We start from the raw sequence: 20,110 nt of genomic DNA, 5'->3' as shown, positions 1-20,110 counted from the left end.
ACTCCTGTTCATTGCTAATTTGGTGCTATTCAAGCACCACCCATGTGAAATGACACCTGGCATTTTCCCCCATTGTCTTTATTATTTATAGCTGACAATACGTGTTTTTCTTTAATATAAAAATCGGTGTTAGTCTATTTGGATCCTTTTATCACTTATGTCTGTAAAATTGTATTGTTGATTAAAATAATAAACACCAAATTGCTCTGAGTGTTCCTGTGCACTCTTGCTTCCTGCGTGACAAACGTGATAATCAGGACAATCAGGTTAGTCAAAGCAGAGCAGTGATGCCTCATGGGAGGAGAATGAACAGGTGAGGAGAGGACGTGTCACTACTGACGTTGTTCCTCATTGCAGGACGTATCGACCAGCCTACATCCAAATCTGCAAGCAAACACGGTAAGACAGCGTCGTAATAACGTATTTAAACTCAGATAACAGAAATAACAGCTGGTGGGTGATTCTCAAGAGAAGGATTCATGAATTGGCTGTTCAGTTGCATTCAGTCGTACCTGAACTCTCAAAGAAAGCTCTAAACGTCTTAATAAATGTAATTTTATAAAAGCGGAACCCCAAATAAACCGTTTACTGTTCGATAACTTTTAAAATCTGTAGATGGGCCTGCTTTTATAAGGGGTCGTCTCTCTTTAAATGAAGAAAAATCAAACCAGGAAGTAATCGCGATCAGTGAGACTGCCGGTTTGTGCGTTTGCCTTCAAGATAAAACTTCGCAATTAAATATGATTCTCCTACGTTTTATCACCTTGTTGTCTTTCCTTTTTTATTGCGTACGGCTTACCTTTATCACTTGGCTTTTGACCCGCCAATGGGACGAATAATTTACATTTTTAATGAGTAAACTATACTTATACAGACTGATAGTCAGCAATGGTCACATGACTTTACCAAGGCCTCTTAAAATAAAAAGAAACAACAACAAAAAAGTGTGCCAATATTACACTAAAATAGAATGCTTCTACGGTGGCGTATTACATTCACTCGGAAAAAAACCCCTCCTGTTTTTACGACATATCTCATAAAAGCAGGATTTTCTTATTTATTTTTGATTTTCCTGTTTTTACGAGGTAGTATCTCTAAAACAGGATTCCCCCTGACGCTCTCCTGCATGACTGGTTGTTGCATTTATCAGCCAGTAATTAGAGGTGAGGGGTCATTACAGGTAAGGTAGGATTTTTAATGTGGTTAGGTATGTTTCACGCCAAACTGTGTCAGCTGACTGTTCGCTTGACCTGTTCTCTTTACGCTTGATGGTAACAGAGGAGGTAGTATCACGTAAAAACAGGAGAGTCAAATATAAATAAATTCCTGTTTTTACGAGATAGTTATGTCGTAAAAACAGGAGGATTTTTTTTTTATTTTCAAGTGAATGCAATACGCCACCGTAGCTTCCAAACTGGAAAAAGTAAATCTAAATTAGTTATGTTAACAGTTTTAAGAAAAGCTTAATAATTGCACTCATTGTAGACATGGAGTATGTTTTTTTTAATGTCAATCATTTCAATGAGATATTATAGTTTGTATTTTAGTCTCAAACTATAACTGACATGAATGCATAACTTTTTTTGGTCCACATTCTAGCGGGGCAGTTTTTTACTTAATTAGTTCAATACCTCCACATAACTCAGAGATAGAAAAAGTACAAGACTATTTTTAACTGAAGTACAAGTACAGTTACTCTGGTCAAAAACTGAATGAAGAAGAAGTTAAATTACTGGCCGATAAATCTTCTCAAGTAGGAGTAAAAGTATTTAATTTAAAGCTTATTTTAAGTACTGAGTAGCTACTGAAGAGTTGTAAAGTAAAATGGAACCGTTCTCTCGCTATGTGCTGCTGATTGTTGTGAAGTCGAAGCCAAACAACCGGCCAGGTTCATGTTCACAAAACCCCGATGTTTTTTCTTTAAGTCCTTCTTTTCTCTCAGTATTTTTTTAATGTAATGAAGTGAAATACCTCTACAAAAATCTATTTAACTAAAAGTGAAATTGTTGATTTAAAAAAGTACGCAAAAATACATATTTATTTAGAGTTAATTTGAGTGAATTTAATGTTTTACTTTCCACCTCTGACATAACTGGAACATTAATGGAAACTCATTCAGATCTATGGCATGTTTTCTTATTTATACAGTGGTAAGGTGTCCAAAACACAGTTAACATTTGCACAAACAGTAGGCTATTATCTTTTTATCTATATTGGGGTAATTCATCAGATTTTTTTGTGGTATAACGGTTAATTCAAATTAACCAAATCATGGAAGTCTTGAAATTCTCAACAATATCACTCCTTCTAGCTGTGCATTATTATAAATCGCTTTAGTATTGAAACATAGAGCATTAAAGTGCAGATATTTATTTCGGTTTGTGTGAAGTTATAATGATGATCTTTTACGCTGAAAAATTCAACCGGAAGTAGTGTTGTTGTTGACGGTAGCGGAAGTACATCCCCATGGCTGTATCTATTGGTTGTATCGTAGGGAAACCGTTGCACTGCTGGTCTGTAGCTACATTTTAGCTCATATGAATGCCCCACTTTTTACCCGGGTTGTTTTTATCTGTCTCTAATCATGAACAGGACCCAGCTGAAGCGGTCCGGGATCTTAAGGATGGCTCTAGCAGGCACGGACACGATGGACCAGGACGGACCAGGAGAGACATTCTTATTCCGAGCTGTTAGGATAGCAGCTGTGGTCGCTCTGTACTGGTTTGTCTCTATAACTATGGTTTTTCTGAACAACTTTCTGCTGGATAACAAAGACTTGGACGCGCCGTTGTTCGTCACATTCTTCCAGTGTCTGGTGACCGTGGGGTTGTGCTGGGTCATGCAGATGCTGGCGAAACTGTGTCCGGGATTCATCGACTTCCCGACGGTCAGATTTGACACGAAGACGGCTAGGGAGGTCCTTCCCCTGTCTGTTGTGTTCATCAGTATGATCACCTTCAACAATCTGTGCCTGAAGTTTGTCGGAGTGGCCTTTTACACGGTCGGGAGATCACTGAGCACAGTTTTTAATGTGTTTTTCTCCTATTTAATCCTGAAACAAACCACATCAATCCAGGCTCTGCTCTGCTGCGGGATGATTCTAGGTGTGTATACTCTCCAGGTGCCTGGACGACTTTACTCCGTGGAAATTACTCCATAAAGTGTGAAACTCACTAAATTCTTTGTATTTGCAGACACAAGGCTGTTCCAGGTATAAAATCAGCCCTGCATTGTTACTGTGAGGTTAAATTCCTGCGTCAGGGAAGTCAAACTTGATCCCAGCAGGGGCCGAATTCTGAATTTGGGTCCAACCTGAGGGCCAACCGGGGTCAACATTTAACCATAAACCGTCAACCTCATTTCCAACAGCAATGAATTGTGGGGGAAAACACCTCAGCACTGATGAGAAATGATTCTGAAATTGAAGAAAGTCAGAATGATAAGTTTAAAGGCTGAAACCTGAGATAAAATTCAAACGTGTTAGCTCAAAATGTCATTTAAAGTTAAAAAAAATGTTTTTAAAATGCAAATATAGGAGATAAAAATTTGAAATCATGAGTTTTAAAGGTCAAAACGTGAGAAAAAAAATCATTGGTTTAAACTATCAAAGCATGAGCAAAAAAGTAAGCCTTTAAGGTCAAAATATTACATTTAAAACTGAGGATCTAAAAGGTCAAGTTAAGAGACAAAAGTCAAATAAGGGAGCTAAAAAGGTCAAAACGTGAGAAAAAAAAATAAAAATCACAAGTTTAAAAGGCCAAAATATTACTTAAAAATTTAAAATTGAGGATCTAAAAGGTAAAAAACCTAACAATCATTTAGATTCCTGATGTTATATTTTAAGTCACATTTTGACCCTTTAACTCCTTACTTTGGCTTTTTTAATCCCATATTTTGACTTTTAAAAACATTATTTCAATTTTTTTCTCATATTTTACATTTCAAATGAATAATTTTTACTTTTTATATCATATTTTGACCTTTGAACCTCCCAATTTTGAATTTAAGTCATATGTTTAACTTTAAGTCGACATTTTCAATTCTAGCACATATTTTGACATTTTCAACTCCTAAATTTTGGCTTTTTAATCCCATATTTTGAACTGTCAGACTCACAATTAAAAATTTTAATTCATATTTTGAGTTTTTATCTCGTGATTTCAAAATTGATCTCATATTTTGACCTTTCAAACTTATGATTTCAACTTTCTTCTAGTATATTTCCTCTTTAAATTTTTTTTTTTTCTATTTTTGATATCGTGTTCTGAGCTTTTGAACTAATTAATTGGAATTTTTGTTTCAGAATTGAGCCTTTAGACTTAAGATACTCTTTAAATTTCCAAATGATTTATTATCAGTGCTGTTTTGTTTTGTTTTTTTGTTTTTCATATTTTATTACTGGTAAAAATTAGGTTATAGTTAAATGCTGACCCAGCTCAGCCCTCAGGTTAGACCTGAATCCTGAGTCCAGACCCTGCTGTGATGGAGTTTGACACCCCTGGTTTAGTAGGTTTAGTGTACCTGGTAATTATTCCAGTTTTTTGTCTGCCTTTTTATTGTTTCCCATGAACGCTTTACTTCAAACCATTCACAGAACTATAGTTTAACAGCCCTAACTCATGTAGGAAAGCTGTAATATTTGAAGAACCTTAGTGCAGGGAGTTATTCCCATTCATCTCTGCAGAGGTATTGTACGGATGTTTGGAGGTTAGGCCTGTTAATCCTATAAAAGGTGGATGTAATGGAGCTCAGAGAACCTAATACTCTTCAAACAGACCGACCAGCAGGTGCATTGTCATGTCAACAAAGCAAAGGCCTTCACAAGCTTTTGTCTACAATATCATATCACCGTGTGCTGCAGCGTTAGAGCTCCTGTGAGGAGTTTTATCTGGTTATAAAACAACCTGAAGTTATCACTGCTGCCTCTCTATGGCCTACAAAACAACACAGACCATCAACAAGATGGTTGTATCTACATCATTGATTTTAAGGCCTGTGCCTGGTGCTGTCACCAGTTTTAGACTAAAGGAGGGCACCATGGAGAGATCTACAAATGTACAGCAATACACTACTAATTCACATAAAATGCAGTATAAAGTATTCACCCCTAGATGTTTTACCCTTTTATTATTTTTATAAATCAATCATGGCCAATATAACTGGCCTTATAGGCAAAAATTAACAAACACCCCTTTAATGTCAAAGTATAAATAGATTTCTACATATTAATGTCAGTTAGATAAAATGACTGCATAAATATTCACCCCCCTTCTAGTCTGTATTTAGTCAAGTCACCCTTGGCTGCAGCCGCAGCTCTGAGTCTGTGTGGATAGGGCTCAGTCAGGCTGGACTCTGTAAATTTGCTCTATTTTTCTTTGCACAACTGCACAATCTCTGTGAGGTTGCACAAGGAAAATGATTATAAGAGGGACAATTAAACAGTGATGATAAAGGATTTTAAGATTTCTTAAAAAACAAAAAAAGTCAAAATGAGTAAATATCACAGCACCAATGTCACTGTGTGTCCATATCAAATAAATGCTAAATAAATAAATAAGTTAAAGGCTCACAACCTGAGATAAAAAGTCAACTTTATAAAAGTTTAAAAGGTCAAAATAGAAGATAAAATTCAGAATTGTGACTCTTAAAGGTCAAAATATGAGATAAAATTCTTGATCAGGAGTTTAAAAAGTGAAAATATGGGATTAAAAGTCAAAATTAGGAGTTTAAAAGGTTACAGTATGATTTAAAATGAAAAATTGTGGAACTAAAAGGTCAAAATATGAGAGAAAATTCAAAATTAGGAATTTAAAAGGTCAAAATATGAAATAAAAAGTGATTTAACAAGGGTTTTTTTTAAATCTTCAAGGTTAAACTTACATTGTTATACTGGAGGAAATCTGCAGACCTCATTCGGGTGAGACACTTCTTATTAAAATATGAAATGATCGTGCAGGCCGGGTAAAACTGCACCGTGGGCCATATTTGGCCCCCAGGCCTTGAGTTTGACACCCATGATGTACAGTCATGGACGAAAACATTGGCACCCCTGGAATTTTTCCAGGAAATACATCATTTCTCCCAGAAATTGTTGCAATTACAAATGTTTTGATATACACACGTTTATTGCCTTTATGTGCATTGGAGCAACACAAAAAAATCTGAAGAAAAAATACAAAATTGACACAATTTTAAACAAAACTCAAAAAATGGGCCAGACAAAATTATTGGCACCCTCAACTTAATATTTGGTTGCACGACCTCGGAAAAAAATAACTGAAACCAGTCTCTTCCTATAACCATCAACAAGCTTCTTACACCTCTCAACTGGAATTTTGGACCACTCTTCTTTTGCAAACTGCTCCAGGTCTCTCAGATTTGAAGGGTGCTTCTTGCAACAGCAGTTTTGAGATCTCTTCATAGGTGTTCAATGGGATTCAGATCTGGAGTCATTGCTGGCCACTTCAGAACTTTCCAGCTTTGTCTCCAACCATTTCTTGGTGCTTTTGAGGTATGTTTTAGGTCGTTGTCCTGCTGGAACACCCATGACCTCTGATGCAGACCCAGCTTTCTGACACTACGCCCTACATTGCAGCCCAAAATTTTTTGATAGTCTCCAGATTTCATGATTCCTTGCACACAGTCAAGGCACCCAGTGCCAGAGGCAACAAAATAACCCCAAACATCCTTGAACCTCCACCATGTTTGACTGTAGGTACTGTGCTCTGTTCTTTGTGGGCCTCATTCTGTTTTCTGTAAACAGTAGAATGATGTGCTTTTCCAAAAAGCTCTACCTTAGTCTCATCTGTCCACAAAATGTTCTCCCAGAAGGATTGAGGCTTACTCAGGTACATTTTTGCAAACTCCAGTCTGGCTTTTTTATGTCTCAGTGGGGTTCTCCTTGGTCGCCTGCCATAGCGCTTCATCTCATTCAGATTAGGATGTATGGTCCCAGCTGACACTTTTGCACCCTGAGTCTGCAGGACAGCCTGAATTTGTGTGGAAGTTGACTGAGGATGTTTATCCACCATTCCAACTATCCTGCGTTGCATTCTTTTGTCAATTTTTCTCTTCCATCCACGTCCAGGGAGATTAGCCACAGCTCCATGGTTATAAACTTCTTGATTATATTACGTACAGTGGACAAAGGAATTTCAAGATCTCTGGAGATGGTCTTGAAACCTTGAGATTGTTCATATTTTTCCACAATTTTGCTTCTTAAGTCCTCAGACAATTCTCGGCTCCTCTTTCTCTTCTCCATGCTTGGTGTGACACACACAGGCACACAACACAAAGGTTGAGTCAACTTTTAGACATTCTAACTGAGTTTAAATGAGCATCACATGCTTGAAATAAAAAAACCCACAGTTTTAAAAGGGGGACAACAATTTTGTCCAGCCCATTTTTTGAGTTTTATGTAAAATTGTGTAGATTTAGTCTTTTTTCTTTGGATTTTTTGTGTTTTTTCAAAGCACATGAAGGAAATAAACGTGGATACCAAAAACATTTGTAATTGCAACAATTTCTGGGAGAAATGGTGTATTTTCTGGAAAAATTCCAGGGGTGCCAATGTTTTCACCCGTGATGTAGGTCATTGTCTTACTGTAAAATAAAACTTCTTTAAGCCGTAGTTCTCTCTCAGACTGAATAAGATTGTCTGCCAGGATTTTTCTATATTTTGCTGTATTTATTTTACTCGCTACCTTTACAAGGCTTTCGGGGCCAGAGGCTGAGAAGCATCCCCACAGCATGATGCTGCCACCACCGTGCATCACAGTGGGGATGGTGTGTTTGTGGAGATGTCCCCCCTTAACCCTGTCTTGAGATTTTCCAGAGGCACACTCCAAACCAAGAGTATTGGGGAATCTCCCAGAGTGCCTTTGCCTTGTAGTTGACTCTAACATTACTGTTCTGTATCTTTCTGTGGACCTCAGGTGGATTCTGGCTCGGCGTCGATCAGGAGGGCGTGGCAGGCTCCCTCTCTTGGACAGGTGTCTTCTTCGGGGTGCTGGCCAGCGCTTCTGTTTCTCTAAACGCCATCTACACCAAAAAGGTGATGCCAGCAGTGGATGGAAACATCTGGAAACTCTCCTACTACAACAACATTAACGCCTGCGTCCTCTTCATCCCGCTCATCCTGGTGTTTGGAGAGCTGGGCCGTCTCAGCACTTTCAGCCACCTCGCTGATCTCACTTTCTGGGGCATGATGACACTCGGAGGGGTATTCGGTTTCGCCATCGGCTACGTCACCGGCCTCCAGATCAAGTTCACTAGTCCACTGACGCATAATGTCTCGGGAACTGCTAAGGCCTGTGCGCAGACTGTCATTGCAGTGATGTACAACTCCTCCACTAAAAGCACGCTGTGGTGGACCAGTAACATGATGGTGCTCGCGGGATCGTCTGCTTACACGTGGGTCAAAAGTTTAGAAATGAAGAAGACTCCAGTGAAAGATCCTCAGGATTCAGCCAAGGAGAAACTGCTGCCATAGAAAGGTGACCTGGGAGTGTAGGTGCTGCTGCAGGTCACAGTTAGACTTTTACAGATGAAAATGCACATATAAAATAAGTGAATATGGTTGGTTTTAATCATCTTTTTATACACTCTGGTGTAAGGCTTGAAGGACTTTGTATCTTTTTTATTTAAAGCTATTGACATTTATAAGGGGCCTTTTTATACTAGTGTTATAAAATGAAGTGTCTGGGAAAATGCATTTTAAAGCTATAATGTAGAAGTGAAGGGTTATCATGGTATCATTCACAGGGAAGGGTTTATTTAATCAGATAGAGCGTGATAGCATCAAGCCAGTTTAATGAATGTATGTCACTGTCTTTTTAATGTTCATAGCCTATGGCTATAGGAGCATGTCTGCTTTTCAGCAAAGAACACAACCAGGGAAATGGGCCGTTAATATCATGGAAAAATCAGAAAAGAGGGCATTAGTAACCTAGTTACACTGGGACCGGTACAGTCATGGACGAAAACATTGGCACCCCTGGACTTTTTCCAGGAAATACATCATTTCTCCCAGAAATTGTTGCAATTACAAATGTTTTGATATACACGTTTATTGCATTTATGTGCATTGGAACAACACAAAAAATCTGAAGAAAAAATACAAAATGGACACAGTTTTACTCAAAACTAAAAAAATGGGCCGGACAAAATTGTTGGCACCCTCAGCTTAATATTTGGTTGCACACCCTTGGAAAAAAATAACTGAAACCAATCACTTCCTGTAACCATCAACAAGCTTCTTACACCTCTCAACTGGAATTTTGGACCACTCTTCTTTTGCAGACTGCTCCAGCTCTCTCAGATTTGAAGAGTCCCTTCTTGCAACAGCAGTTTTGAGATCTCTTCATAGGTGTTCAATGGGATTTAGATCCGGACTCATTGCTGGCCACTTCAGAACTCTTTATTCTTCTGATTTTTTGTGTTGTTCCAACGCACATAAAGGAAATAAACACATGCATACCAAAAACATTTGTAATTGCAACAATTTCTGGGAGAAATTGTGTATTTTCAGGAAAAATTCCAGGGGTGCCAATACTTTTATCCATGACTATAAATGTTTTATCTCCAAAGAAATCATGCATGCTTGATTTAAAGAGTTAGAAACCTGTCCGTTATTCATCTGAGCCACATGTTTAACTTTAAACATAGATAAGGAAATTAAGTGTAGGATGATATTTTTACAAGTTATGTCAAAAACAGGAGTATTTGAGGTTCTGACTAAAGTTTCACATGAGCTATCTGATTTGATATTTACAGGTTTCAGTTTTGTCTATGGGAACAAAACTGAGAAATCTTTGTTTGCACTTGTCATTCACTCTTACTTTAAAGTGTGACATATCGAGCTTCAGCCTGAAGGGGTCTTGGTTACCAGAACCCAAAGCCAGCTTTTTAACATCTCTGTACATCTTTTTAACACTCACACTGAACACAATTTAAGCTAGGGAGCTTATTTAAAAAGAAGACATTAAACACGGTGTAAAATTGAATTGTTTTCATGTTTTAATATTGAAAGAAAAGAGTTTTGTCACTGTTTAATAATGCAATGAGAGATTATTTTTATTTGTACAGTTGAAATTCTGACTTTCTTGTTAAATAAAATATGTTTCCTTGTAATACAAGTTTTGTGTAGCGTACATTTCTTAATATGGACTCAGTTTAGAAACAGTACAAAGACTGTAAAATTGGATCTCATATACAATGTGGACAAAGTTGTTGGTAGCCCTCTGTTAATGAAAGAAAAACCCACAATGGTCACAGAAATAACTTGAATCTGACAAAAGTAGTAATAAATAAAAATCCTATGAAAATTAACCAATGAAAATCAGACATTGCTTTTGAACTGTGGTTCAGACAGAATTATTTTAAAAAACAAACTCATCAAACAGGCCTGGAAAAAAATGATGGTACCCTTAATATTTTGTTGCACAACCTTTTGAGGCAATCACTGCAATCAAACGATTTCTGTAACTCTCAGTGAGACTTCTGCACCTCTCAGCAGGTATTTTGGCCCACTCCTTATGAGCAAACTGCTCCAGTTGTCTCAGGTTTGAAGGATTCCTTCCCCAGACAGCATGTTTCAGCTCTTTCCACAGATGTTCAATAGGATTTAGATCAGGGCTCATAGAAGGCCACTTCAGAATAGTCCAGTGTTTTGCTCTTTGCCATTCTTGGGTGTTTTTAGCTGTGTGTTTTTAGGTCATTATCCTGTTGCAAGACCCATGACCTGCGACTGATACCAAGCTTTCTGACACTGGGCAGCACATTTCTCTCTAGAATACCTTGATAGTCTTGAGATTTCATTGTACCCTGCACAGATTCAAGACACCCTGTGCCAGATGCAGCAAATCAGCCTCAGAACATAACAGAGCCTCCTCCATGTTTCACAGCAGGAACAGTCTTCTTTTCTTGGTATGCTTCATTTTTGCGTCTGTGAACATAGAGCTGATGTGCCTTGCCAAAAAGTTCCAGTTTTGTCTGGTCTGTCCATAGGACATTCTCCCAGAAGCTTTGTGGCTTGTCAACATGCAGTTTGGCAAATTCCAGCCTGGCTTTTTTATGATTTGTTTTCAACAGTGGTGTCCTCCTTGGTCGTCTCCCATGAAGTCCACTTTGGCTCAAACAGCGACGGATGGTGCGATCTGACACTGATGTACCTTGACCTTGGAGTTCACCTTTAATGTCTTTGGAGGTTGTTCTGGGCTCTTTTGTTACCATTCATATTATCCGTCTCTTCCATTTGTCATCAATTTTCCTCCTGCGGCCACGTCCAGGGAGGTTGACTACAGTCCCGTGGATCTTAAATTTCTGAATAATATGTTCAACTGTAGTCACAGGAACATCAAGCTGCTTGGAGATGGTCTTATAGCCTTTACCTTTAACATGCTTGTCTATCATTTTCTTTCTAATCTCCTGAGACAACTCTCTCCTTCGCTTCCTCTGGTCCATGTTTAGTGTGGTACACACCATGTCACCAAACAGCACAGTGACTACCTGTCACCCTTTAAATAGGCCGACTGACTGATTACAAGTTTGTAGACACCTGTGATGCTAATTAGAGGACACACCTTGATTGAACATGTCCCTGTGGTCACATTAATTTCAATCTTTTCTAAGGGTACCATCATTTTTGTCCAGGCCTGTTCCATGAGTTTGTTTTTTAAAATAATTCTGTTGAACCACAGTTCAAAAGCAATGTCTGATTTTCATTGGTTAATTTTCATGGAAATTTTTATTTATTAGTACTTTCGTCAGATTCAAGTTATTTCTGTCACCATTGTGGGTTTTTCTTTCATCAACAGAGGGGTACCAACAATTTTGTCCACGTGTGTAAGTTCACTGCAAACTATTTGGTGCTTACCAAGATTTAAAAACTTAGATTAAAAAGTGTTAGATAATTTATCTTGTTTTAAAAGTTAATTTCTTATTTTTAGTGTGTAACTTTACAGTATAATCTTAAATCAAGCATGATCCTATCTTTTTGTCTCAAATAGTCGGTAACCCCTTAAGTCAGGGGTGTCAAACTCAGTCACAGCAGGGGCCGGATTCTGAATTTGGGTCTCACCCGAGGGCCTAACAGGGTCAACATTTAACCATTCACTGTCAACCTAAATGATTTTAAGATTAAAGTATAGGTTAAAAACTCAAAATCTGAGAAAAAAAGTAAAACTTATAAGTTTTAAAAGTAGAAACATGAAATTTAAAGTCAAAATGTTTTCAAAGGGCAAAATATGAGATAAAATACTGAAACCACCTCAGCAAAACTGAGATAGAATTAAAAATCATGATATTTAACAGCCAAAATATGAGATAAACATCGAAATCATGGGTTTAAAATGTCAAATATGAGATTAAATATTAAATTCCTGAGTTTTAAAAGTCAAAATATGAAATAAAAAAAGAGATAAAAGTCAAAGTTTTGAGTTGAAAAGGGTGAAAACATGAGATAAAGTCAAAACCATGACTTTAAAAGGTCTAGATAGGTTTTAAAAACTAAAAATATGAATCTAAAAGGTAAACATATGAGAGAAAAAGTAAAATTTTTTAGATGTAAAGGTTAAAGTATGAAATAAAAGTCAAAACCATAACTTTTAGACCAATTTTGAGATGCAAAATTGAAAATAAAGAGAAAACACAAATTTCTCCTACGTTTCTGACTTTCTATCAAACTATTTTTACTGTTTATTTTTTCTAATTTTCATGACTTGGAAAGGATATTATGATTATAATATAGTAATTAATAATATTTTTTTAAAAGGCAGGATTTTTAGCAGTCAAAATCATGAATTTAAAAGGTCAAAATATGAAATAAAATTCATGATTTCATGAGATTTAAAGGTCAAAATGTTAAATAAAATTAAAGTTGAATTTTAAAGGTAAAAAAATAGGATAAAAGTCAAAGTGAAGAGTTGAAAAAGGTAAAAACATGACGTTTAAAATCAGAATATTGTTTTATGTTATGTCCCTGGTCTAGGGGAACCTAGACACAACATGATAATGCCCAGACTCCATCCACTCCCAGGAAAGCAGTAGGAAGATTTCTCAAAAGTTAAACAGAGATTTATTTTTGCTAACGCAGAGCAAATTACATATAACATAAAATTGCCCAGAAACACAAAATCTCTAACACCAAAACCTAAAACTAAACTGGGGTTCCTAGAATTAAGTAACACAAAAGACCAAGTAAGGGTAACCACACTCCAAGTAGCACACAATTAAAATCTAAGCAAGAGGTTGGCTTCTACATCACTGATAAACAACTGAACACTAATTATGAAATCTCTGAAACTTTGACTATTTAAGTATGTATCGGCTGAATGTCTAAGGCTAAAAAAAAACAGTAAAGTTTTGTGTGCTACTACTAAATGCTACTCACTAACTGGTCACACATACACACAACACACAAGGCTACAAATCACAAGCTGCTTTGCTGGCAGTGGCTGGAGCAGCGGTTGCAGCAGCAGGTATTTGTAGGCTCTCTGGAGTCTCTCAGGTGGCAGCAATCCCTGCAGCAGCCCATCAGCCTCAGCACCAGGACCTAATCACACTCAGCCATTCACACCTCAGATGCAGCACAGACACTCAGTGACACAGCTCGACTCACTGACAGCCACACCCACCGCTCACACGCAGCAGGAGAGGAGGTAAAGCTGCATTCACAACAAACACTACAAAACACATGACCCAGGGTCATTACATTTAAAAAAGGCTAAATATGAGCTGCCATACTGAATCCATGATTTTTAACTGTCAAAAATAACAAAAAAAGTCAAAATCATGAGTTTTAAAGGTAAAAAAATGAGACAAAAGTCAAAGTTTGGAGTTGAAAAAGGTCAAAACATGAGATAAAATTCAAAGTCATGAATCTAAAAGGTCAAATAGGATTTAAAATTTAAAATTATGGATATAGAAGGTAAAAAAATGAGATAAAAGTCAAAGTTATGAGATGTTAAGGTTAAAATATGAAATAAACAGACAAAACCATAAATTTTAGTCATAACTCTGAGATGCAAAATTGAAAATATAGAGAAAACACAAATTTGTCCGATGTTTCTGACTTTGTATCAAATTATTTTTACTGTTTACTTTTTCTAATTTTCATGACTCAACAGGGATATTATCAATCATCAAGGTTAAGTTTACATTTTTATACTGGAGGAAATCTGCAGACCTCATACTGGTGGGCCGGTTCTAATAAAAATATCACATGATCTGGTGGGCGGGGTATAACTGCACCACGGGCCGGATTTGGCCCCCGGGCCTTGGGTTTGACACCCCTGCTTTAATTTATCTTTTTTAATTTTTACTGCATATGTCCAGGGTCAAGAGACTTCCTTCAAACCTTTTATGAAGGAATGAGTGTCAGCCTGATTGTGCATTTTATTCTACATTTACAAACATACTTCAGCTAGCATGCATACACTTCCCTCTCAGTTTTTACATGCAGAGCTCCTGTTCTTCATCCTGGCTGAAAATCCAAACGTCTGCTGGCAGACACAAAAACAGCTAAGTGCACGTAACCACTGCCAAGCTTAATCTTTGTCCAGCATCGTAATTTGTTCTACTTCTGGGGCCTCATTTAAAAAGATGAAATGGGTTTACTGGGATGTTACCCCTGTGTGTCTGTGTAACCCAATGATGGTATCTTGGACAGAGTTTAGGAAAAGCAGCAGATGTTGGAACACGGTTTGGATGAGAGTCTGTAGACTTCGAATGGAATAGTTCCCAGAGCAACAAGAGGGCTAAAAATAGCCAACAGAGCACCATGGGTAATTACATGAACCAAAAAAACACTGGTCTCTGATGTCGAGAACTCATTTCTACAGTAAATGTGGCCTTGTGACACCGATGAAAGTTTTATAACTGTGTCATGGTGTGAAGCAGATAATCCCTCCACTCTCATCTCGCTCTCTCGTGTCTGTTTGGGTCAAGTTCAACATGACAGGACGAGGCCAAATCTGCAGTAATGATCGACAGTTCAAAGGCTGCACGAATCATAAGCAGTCAGTCATGTTTCTTTCTTAGAGCCGGCTCAAAGCCGTGGTAGAAAAGTGACTGTCACTTTGATGCACACTTAATTAGGAATCTGATGGTTTAAAAAATGTAAGTACAGTATCAGTGTGCAGACGTGCATTCCTACTGTGAAATGTAAGGTGAATGCTTCATTTCTGAAGGATTTAGTTTGGGTTTAGTCTTTGAAGTCAGCTTTGTCCTCAGATCAGCAAAAATGCATTTTAAACCTGAATGCACTGATTTTCTTTAGTCCACTTGGGGGCAGCAAAATCATTCAATATCACTGCCCTTGCATCATTTAACCTTTATCAGTAAATTCAGTAACAATGTTAGCTGCATGGTCATGCTGTTTCTTTAATGTCAGCTGTGTTTAAGTTGAAATAGCATGTCAGCAAACAGTAGCTCACAGAGTGGCATTTACATTCACCCGGATTCATTTCTATGAGCAGATCAATGCACAATGCATTTAAAAATCCTTCTGTCCTTCTCTTAATGTTTCAGTCATCCTCTGAGAATCCGTCTGTCTCTCTTAAGCTAAGCTAAATGCTTCACTATAGGTAGGAACAGGCATAATTTACCCAATATTTGGCAGGGTTAAACACAAAATAATAAGGCTGCAGCCTTTTAAAAACACTGCGACTCAACAGTGGCTCTTGAGCCACACATGGCTCTTTTGACTTAATTTGAAATATTATTCCCCCATAAAACCCTTAAAAAGGGAAACTCTGACCTCAGAAATTAGCCATTGTGTGTCACATTAGAGCACTGATCATCAACTGGCGGCCCGGGGGCCACATCAGGCCCCCCAAAGCTTCCTGTCTGGCCCCTGAAAGATCACTAAATTCAGAAAAGAAGATTTCATGAGTATCCTTTTGCTTTAAATGTCTGCAGCTGTTAAATGCATCCCACAAACAATTAACATTGAAATAGTTTTAGAATGACTAACTATATGATCTGTTTTTACAGAAATTTACTGTCAAAATTAGTCAAGATTTAAAAAATGGTTAAAGTTGGCAGAACTGTGCAAAAGTTGGCAGAAAAAAAGTTGTGAAAAGAGGTTAAAATGTGTCAAAAAAATGGTAAAGGGTATCAAAAATTGGTTACAAATGACAAAAAATAGTGCAGGTAAGTAAAGAAAAAGGGTGAAAAAGTGGCAAAAATAGATAAAAGAGTGGCATAAAGGGGATAAAACATGCAGGAAAAGTGATTTTAAGGGGGTTCAAATCTTTCAAAAAATGGGTTAATGTGGCAAAAAGGGGCAAAAAGTATCAACAATGGGTTAAAAGTGGGAAAAATGGTTTTAAAGTGGCAAAAATTGTTGAAGAAAATGTAATAAAAGGGGTTAAAAAGTGGCAAAAAAATAGAAGAAAAGTGGCAACAATGGATAAAAGAGTGGCACAAAGGGGATAAAACATGCAAGAAAAGTTTTTTAAAAGGGGTTAAAATCATGCAAAAACTGTGTTAAAGAGGCAGAAAGTATCAAAAAGGGGTTAAAAGTGTCAAAACGGGTTAATGTTGGTGCTAAATAACAATCAGGGAGGGCCCATTCTCTGGGATTTTCAGGGGTCCGGCCAATCCTGTTGTCAGGCCTGTCTCCTTGTGGCCTGCTGCATTCTAGATAATAGAGATAGATCTCACTGGTAATGACTAAAAATGTCCTGTAGTTTAAAGGAAAATACATATACTACTGCAATAATATTTCAATCAGACCAAAATGTTCATTTAATTTTTGTGTATTTGAGTCCAACCCCCAGAGTTTCTGTTGATGTCCGCTGTATTAGAGAGTTTGTTTCCTACACTTACACAGTTGGCTTTATATGTCAACTTCAATTTTTTTGTCTGTATAATTCCATTGCCCTTATTTGCAATTTTTGCACCTTTAATTCCTTTATAATCAGTTTTTACAGCTATTAGCGTATTTTTGCCACTTGTTTTTGCCACTTTTTGCCCATTTTTGCCTCTTTTATCCTGCTTTTGCTATTTGCAATTCTTTAACCCCCTTTTTGTCTTTCTTTGCCACCTTTTGCCAGTTTAAGCTGTCTTTTTTATTCAGGTTTTTGCCACTCTCTGCCACTTTTTGACCATTTTTGCCACCCGTCACTGATTTTTTCATCTACTACAGAAAGTTGGTGACCTCTGCGCACTATGCGCCTCAGCATCCGCAGACCCCACTCCGTCATTTTACGTGGCCTACCACTTGGTGGCTGAGTTGCTGTCGTTCCCAGTGGCTTCCACTTTGTTATAATACCACTGACAGTTGACTGTGGAATATTTAGGAGCCAGGAAATTTCACCACTGGTCTTGTTGCACAGGTGGCATCCTATCACAGTACCACACTGGAATTCACTGAGAGCGAGCCATCCTTTCACTAATGTTTGTAGGAACAGTCTGCATGCCTAGGTGATGATTTTATACACCTGTGGACATGGAAGTGATTGGAACAACTGATTTCAATGATTTGGATAAGTGAGTGAATACTTTTGGCAATATAGTGTATGTCACCATCGACATATCGTGTATGCTGCCCCCTGGTGGGTTGTAATGAACTGCAGAGCCTTGGGTACTTTTGTCGGCCTTGGGTGCCTCAGCAATGAAATTCAACAACACTCACAGTTTGGTGAAATACATTATGTAAGGTTAATGTTTTAATGAATTTCCAAATTAACAATGTTTTAAGCTCTGAAATGAAAAATGCATGAAATATTAAAACGGATCCCTCCTGAGGAGAATTCAGCTCATGCTGTGGATATGAAAAGGAGATGTATGGTCTTGGTATGATACTTTGATTTGATGCTAGTACATTTAAACCTGTATTCATACTAATATGAATAGAAGTCCTTGGCATCCAATGCTGTGTGACTTCTTGTTTTTAAATCCTTTAACAATGATTCATTGGAGGGCCAGTGCCCACAGCTATTCCAGATCCAGTATGATATCTTAAAGTTGCTGCAGTTAAAAGCTTGTACTTGGACTGAGCTGGTCTGCTGCAAGGCGAGCTACCATCTGTCCCTGCCCCTGCCTCTTGGCGCCCCCTTAATTCTCTTAGTTGAGTGTCCCATGGGGTCTGAAGAGTTCACTTTGAAAAATTAATGTTCAAAGCAGGCCCAGTCGCCTGAAACCACAGCTAGGAATAATAGCACAGGGCTCCAGTCACACTTGTGGATTTTTCTCTCTGAACTGGGGCCGTGATTTAGAGGGACAGCCAGGGGAGTTCACTGTCTGGGGGGCTGCATGGTGGTGCAGTGGTTAGTACTGTCATAAACCTGGACGGAGTCTTTGTGTGGAGTTCACCTGTTCTGCGTGTGCATACTTGGGTTCTCTCTGGGTACTCCGGCTTCCTCCCACACACCAAAGACATGCCCGTTAGGTTGACTGGTGACTCTAAATTGCCCGTAGGTGTGACCAGGCCTGTTCACAGAATCGTCTCAGGCCTCCTCAGCTGTGATTATAGATGATATCAGTGCATGTGTGTTGGATCAATAGCATTGGCTTCCTGGTTGGCTGCCTTTCTGTGCAGAGTTTGTACGTTCTCCTCGTCCATTCCTGAGTTCTCTCTGGGTTCTCAGGCTCCCCTCCACCAAAGGCACGCTCATTAGGTGATGACTTTGATAAAAAGTCAGGAGAAATTTGAGTTTTCTTTGTATTTTCAGTTTTGCATCTCACACTAAAAGTTATGTTTGTGACCATTTATTTCAGATTTTAACCTTTACATCTCATGACTTTGACTTTTATCTCATATTTTTACCTTCTAGATTTATAGTTTTAAATTTTAAATCCTATTTTGCCCTTTTGAAGTCATGATTTTGAATTTTATCTCCTGTTTTGATCTTTTTCAACTCCAAACTTTGACTTTTATCTCACATTTTTACCTTTAAAACTCATGATTTTGAAATTTTATTTCATATTTTGACCTTTTAAACTCATAATTTTGACAATTATCTCATTTTTTGACTGTTAAAAATAATGGATTCAGTATTACATCTCAAATTTTGCCTTTTTAAAAGCATCATTTTGATTTTAAATTGTCACATTTTGACCTTTTCCAGCTTCTAACTTTGACTTTTAGCTTTTTTTACCTCATGACTTTTAATTTTGTTTCATATTTTGACCTTTAAAACTCATGAATTTCAAATTTAATCTATTTTGACCTTTTAAAATCATGATTTCAATGTTTATCTCATATTTTGATTGTTAAATATCATGATTTTAAATTTTCATTTCATATTTTGACCTTTAAAACTTATGATTTTGACTTTTACCTCATTTTTTGCCTTGAAAAAAAAACATTATTTTGACTTTAAATGTCATGTATTTACCTTTTTTTTAACTCCTAAATTTGACTTTTATCTCTTTTTTTATTTAAAACTCATGAATTTGAAATTTTATTTCAGATTTTGACCTTTAAAACTCATAATTTTGTCATTTATCTCATTTTTTGACTGTTAAAAAAATGGATTCAGTATTCTATCTCATATTTTGCCTTTTTAAAATATGAGATAGAATACTGAATCCATTTTTTTAACAGTCAAAAAATGGATTCAGTATTCTATCTCATATTTTGCCTTTTTAAAAACATTGCTTTGACTTTGAATGTCATGTTTTTACCTTTTCCAACTCCAAACTTTGACTTTTATCTCATTTTTTTCATTTAAAACTCATTAATTTGAAATGTTATTTCATATTTTCAACCTGTAAATCATATGAATTTTTAATTTTATTCATGTTTTGACATTTAAAACTCATGATTTTGACTTTAACCTCATTTTTGACTGTTAGAAGACATGGTTTTAGTGTTCTATCTCATGTTTTGCCTTTTTAAAAGCATTATTTTAATTTTAAATGTCCTGTTTTGACCTTTATCAACTTCTAACTTTGACTTTTATCTCATTTTTTTCATTTAAAACTCATTAATTTGAAATGTTATTTCATATTTTGACCTGTAAAACATATGAATTTTTAATTTTATTTCATATTTTGACATTTAAAACTCATGATTTTGACTTTGACCTCATTTTTGACTGTTAGAAGACATAGCTTTAGTGTTCTATCTCATGTTTTGCCTTTTTAAAAGCATTATTTTAAT

General features: G+C 37.0%; 1 protein-coding gene across 2 annotated transcripts; it reads left to right on the top strand.

Moving 5' to 3' along the window:
- Nucleotides 1–292: 292 nt before the first annotated feature.
- Nucleotides 293–9,122, top strand: slc35c1 (solute carrier family 35 member C1). 2 transcript variants are annotated; one of them, XM_041789019.1, is made up of 3 exons: nucleotides 293–399; nucleotides 2,593–3,104; nucleotides 7,935–9,122. In XM_041789019.1, the coding sequence occupies exons 2-3, from the start codon at nucleotides 2,624–2,626 to the stop codon at nucleotides 8,489–8,491; spliced, it is 1,038 nt and encodes a 345-aa protein (XP_041644953.1). In that variant the 5' UTR covers nucleotides 293–399; nucleotides 2,593–2,623; the 3' UTR covers nucleotides 8,492–9,122. The 2 variants fall into 2 exon arrangements, with proteins under 2 accessions (XP_041644953.1, XP_041644944.1); XM_041789010.1 differs by lacking the exon at nucleotides 293–399 and having other exon boundaries at nucleotides 2,500–3,104.
- The last annotated feature ends 10,988 nt before the right edge of the window (nucleotides 9,123–20,110 follow it).

Source organism: Cheilinus undulatus, linkage group 1 (genome assembly GCF_018320785.1).
Source record: "Cheilinus undulatus linkage group 1, ASM1832078v1, whole genome shotgun sequence".
Classification (NCBI taxonomy): Eukaryota; Metazoa; Chordata; class Actinopteri; order Labriformes; family Labridae; genus Cheilinus; species Cheilinus undulatus.
Note: the sequence above shows the minus strand (reverse complement) of the source record. Positions and strands in the feature narration are given on the sequence as shown.